General features: G+C 45.8%; 1 protein-coding gene across 1 annotated transcript in view; it reads left to right on the plus strand.

Moving 5' to 3' along the window:
* Window positions 1-4,205, plus strand: part of LOC101863564 (MICAL-like protein 2) — a gene marked incomplete at its 5' end in the record, with an annotated part of 39,518 nt that overhangs the window by 25,702 nt on the left and 9,611 nt on the right. The window contains 1 exon segment of the mRNA XM_005113156.3: window positions 1,758-1,876. Coding sequence (XP_005113213.2) covers window positions 1,758-1,876 — 119 coding nt within the window.

Genomic DNA, 4,205 nt, shown 5'->3' on the forward strand with positions numbered 1-4,205 from the left:
TGTTTTTTAAAACCCCTTGGGGTTTCTGTTAACATTCCCGATCCCCCTGGGACCAAACTCCCCCCTCCATGTGAATTTCCTCGACCCCCCCCGTGGCTGTTTTTCACTAGACATGATCATTGAATGATAAAATCTCGCCACGTCGACGAAGGGTCCTTCCGTTTAATATGGGGGGGGGGGGGGGGGGGTCAGTGATGGGGGGGGTCAGGGGTCAGGGGGCGGGGGTCACTCACAAGAGTCATCTATAAGATAAATTCCAGTGGGGTTGATTTTGTCTTGTGTTGTTTGGTGACTCCATTGTCCCCTGTCACGTGATGCTTGGTGTCCAATATTGTTGTCTACTTCTGGGTTTTGATAGAATGAGAAGAAAATCATCTGTCTATTTGGGTGGTTGGCGGGTGCTCTAGTGTTGTTTGCTTCTTCTTTCCTATGAAACATCTATCGTCCTTATCTCCCCTTCTTCTTGTTTATGTTTGTTACTCTCTTGTAACAGCTCTAATCTTCTGGCGCTCATTTGACCTGATGCAGTTGAGAGTGGCGTAAAACCTCTACTAAAACAAAAATCCTCTGTGTGTGTGTCCAGACCGCAGTAGCCAGTGAATGGAACCCTCCTCTTGTCTCTTTCTACAGTTTTGTTTCTCTCTGTCAATCTTGATCTCCCCATCTCTCGCACGCTGACAAATGTCCACAACTTTTCCAACCCGACAAAAATATGTATGTGGGGACTCCAGACGTACGGCTTGTAGCGTCTGGTGCAGCTTGTGTCCAGACTTTTTGTGTGGAAAGTGGGATATGATGAGGAACACGAGGGTAGAATAGAAATAATGTATTAGCTGGAGAATAGAACGACTTTGTAGAATTTCAGAAATCCAGAGAAGCCACCAAGTCACATGTGCTATTTTTAAGATCTGAAATAATTCAAATTGGACCTTCTTTTTTTTTGTCAGATTAACATCTCCCAACCATTCTATGGAATTTTTGTATTTACAAAATGTTTTGTTTTTTAACGCTTCAAGCCCTGAGTTTTTTTCACCGTTTCCCGGAGTTTTTTTCTACAGTCACCTAAACCTGGTGCACTATGTCTCATTATAACCCCCAAAAGCTTGACTCCAACTTCTAAATAGCAGAAACATAGACTTAGACATTACTAAAAAACTTGGTTTGGGAATAGTTCCGAAAAACAAGCAAAAACTAGCACTAAATGAAACAAAACAGTTGTCTCTAGTACTGGACGCTCCCAGCGTCTGATGGAGTGGACAGAGTTAATGAGCTTCAGACCAGCTGTACCTCCCAGCATCTGATGGGGTGGACAGAGTTAATGAGCTTCAGACCAGCTGTACCTCCCAGCATCTGATGGGGTGGACAGAGTTAATGAGCTTCAGACCGACTGTACCTCCCAGCACGTGTTTCTCTGTGAGCTACTGTGTACGGAAGTGTCGTCAGTTGTGTGTGAATGTGTCTGTGTGTGTGTGAGTGTGTGTGTCTGTGTCTGTGTGTGTGTTATTTTTTTATCTCAGTCTTTCTGCTGGGATGTTGTATCCCTCTCAGCCCGGGTCTGTCTGCTGGGATGTTGTATCCCTCTCAGCCCGGGTCTGTCTGCTGGGATGTTGTATCCCTCTCAGCCCGGGTCTGTCTGCTGGGATGTTGTATCCCTCTCAGCCCGGGTTAGCCCTGACAGGTAGGATCATACACAGCCCAGCTAAATGTTCCAACTTGTGTGAATCGCGTCGTAAAAAACCAGCCTTGTGTAAATGTTTCCAGAGCCGGCCAAGTCGCCCGAGGAGAGACAGGAGGAGGAATATCTGATCCAACGTAAGCTGGAACTGGTGGAACAGAGGGACTGTATCGTGAACAGCATGGACGAGGATAGACTGAGGTGAGTGTACACACACACAGACAGACACAGACAGACACACACGCACACACACACACTCACTCAGATAGACAGAGGGACTGTATCGTGAACAGCATGGACGAGGATAGGTTGAGGTGAGTGTACACACACACAAACAGACACAGACAGACACACACACAAACAGACACAGACACACACACACGCACACACACACACACACAGACAGACAGAGGGACTGTATCGTGAACAGCATGGACGAGGATAGACTGAGGTGAGTGTACACACACACAGACAGACACAGACAGACACACACGCACACACACACACTCACTCAGATAGACAGAGGGACTGTATCGTGAACAGCATGGACGAGGATAGGTTGAGGTGAGTGTACACACACACAAACAGACACAGACAGACACACACACAAACAGACACAGACACACACACACGCACACACACACACACACAGACAGACAGAGGGACTGTATCGTGAACAGCATGGACGAGGATAGACTGAGGTGAGTGTACACACACACAAACAGACACAGACAGGGGGACTGTATCGTGAACAGCATGGATGAGGATAGACTGAGGTGAGTGTACTCACACACAAACAGACACAGACACACACACGCACACACACACAGACAGACACATACACACACAGACAGAGAGACTGTATCGTGAACAGCATGGACGAGGATAGACTGAGGTGAGTGTACACACACACAAACAGACACAGACAGACACACACACAAACAGACACAGACAGACACACACGCGTACACACAGAGGGACTGTATCGTGAACAGCATGGACGAAGATAGACTGAGGTGAGTGTACACACATACAAACAGACACAGACACACACACACACGCACACACAGACAGACACAGACACACGCACACACACACACACACACACAGAGGGACTGTATCGTGAACAGTATGGACGAGGATAGACTGAGGTGAGTGTACACACATACAAACAGACACAGACACACACACGCACAAACAGACACAGACAGACACACACGCGCACACACAGAGGGACTGTTTCGTGAATAGCATGGACGAGGATAGGCTGAGGTGAGTGTACACACACACACAGACAGACACAGACAGACACACAAGCGCACACACAGAGGGACTGTTTCGTGAATAGCATGGACGAGGATAGGCTGAGGTGAGTGTACACACACACAGACAGACACACACACACACACACACACTCAGATAGACAGAGAGACTGTATCGGGAACAGCATGGATGATGGATTGAAACTTGTGGGAAATAGTAATTGACGTGTCTCAAAGGACACTCTTGAAGACAGTTGTGTAGACAGATACCAATTTTATCCCATTTGTTGGCGTTGTGGATTGAGGAAAAGGCTGGTGGGTGGTGCCGGGAGAAATGTTGATGTTGGAAAAAGTCAAAACTCACTCCATTGACAAATGTCAGAGAATGTGTGAAGTATTGACGTCTGGTCGCAAAGCCAGAAACATTACATCAACCACGCGTGTTTTCACTTTTTACTGCATCTTTTTTGTACAATTGTGTTTGGTGAAGGTTGGGGACTGTTAGAAGAGAATGTGCTAGCCATGTTTATGGGCTGTCCTGTGTTTGATATGTGTATCTGTGATGTTTATGTCCTTTGATATATGTATCTGTGATGTTTATGTCCTGTATTTGAGTTATGTATCTGTGATGTTTATGTCCTGTATTTGAGTTATGTATCTGTGATGTCTATGTCCTGTATTTGAGTTGTGTATCTGTGATGTCTATGTCCTGTATTTGAGTTGTGTATCTGTGATGTCTATGTCCTGTATTTGAGTTATGTATCTGTGATATATTTGTGCTGTGTCCATATATTTCCCTGTGACATCCACCACTGACACTGTCCATATATTTCCCTGTGACATCCACCACTGACACTGTCCATATATTTCCCTGTGACATCCACCACTAACACTGTCCATATATTTCCCTGTGACATCCACCACTAACACTGTCCATATATTTCCCTGTGACATCCTCCACCACTAACACTGTCTGTATAATATTTCCCTGTGACATCCTCCACTAACACTGTCCATATATTTCGCTGTGACATCCTCCACCACTAACACTGTCCATATTTTTCCCTGTGACATCCTCCACCACTAACATTGTCCATATATTTCCCAGTGACATCCTCCACTAACACTGTCCATATATTTCCCTGTGACATGCTCCACCACTAACACTGTCCATATATTTCCCAGTGACATCCACCACTAACACTGTCCATATATTTCCCTGTGACATCCTCCACTAACACTGTCCATATATTTCCCTGTGACATCCA

This window comes from Aplysia californica, unplaced genomic scaffold (genome assembly GCF_000002075.1).
Source record: "Aplysia californica isolate F4 #8 unplaced genomic scaffold, AplCal3.0 scaffold01670, whole genome shotgun sequence".
NCBI lineage: Eukaryota > Metazoa > Mollusca > Gastropoda > Aplysiida > Aplysiidae > Aplysia > Aplysia californica.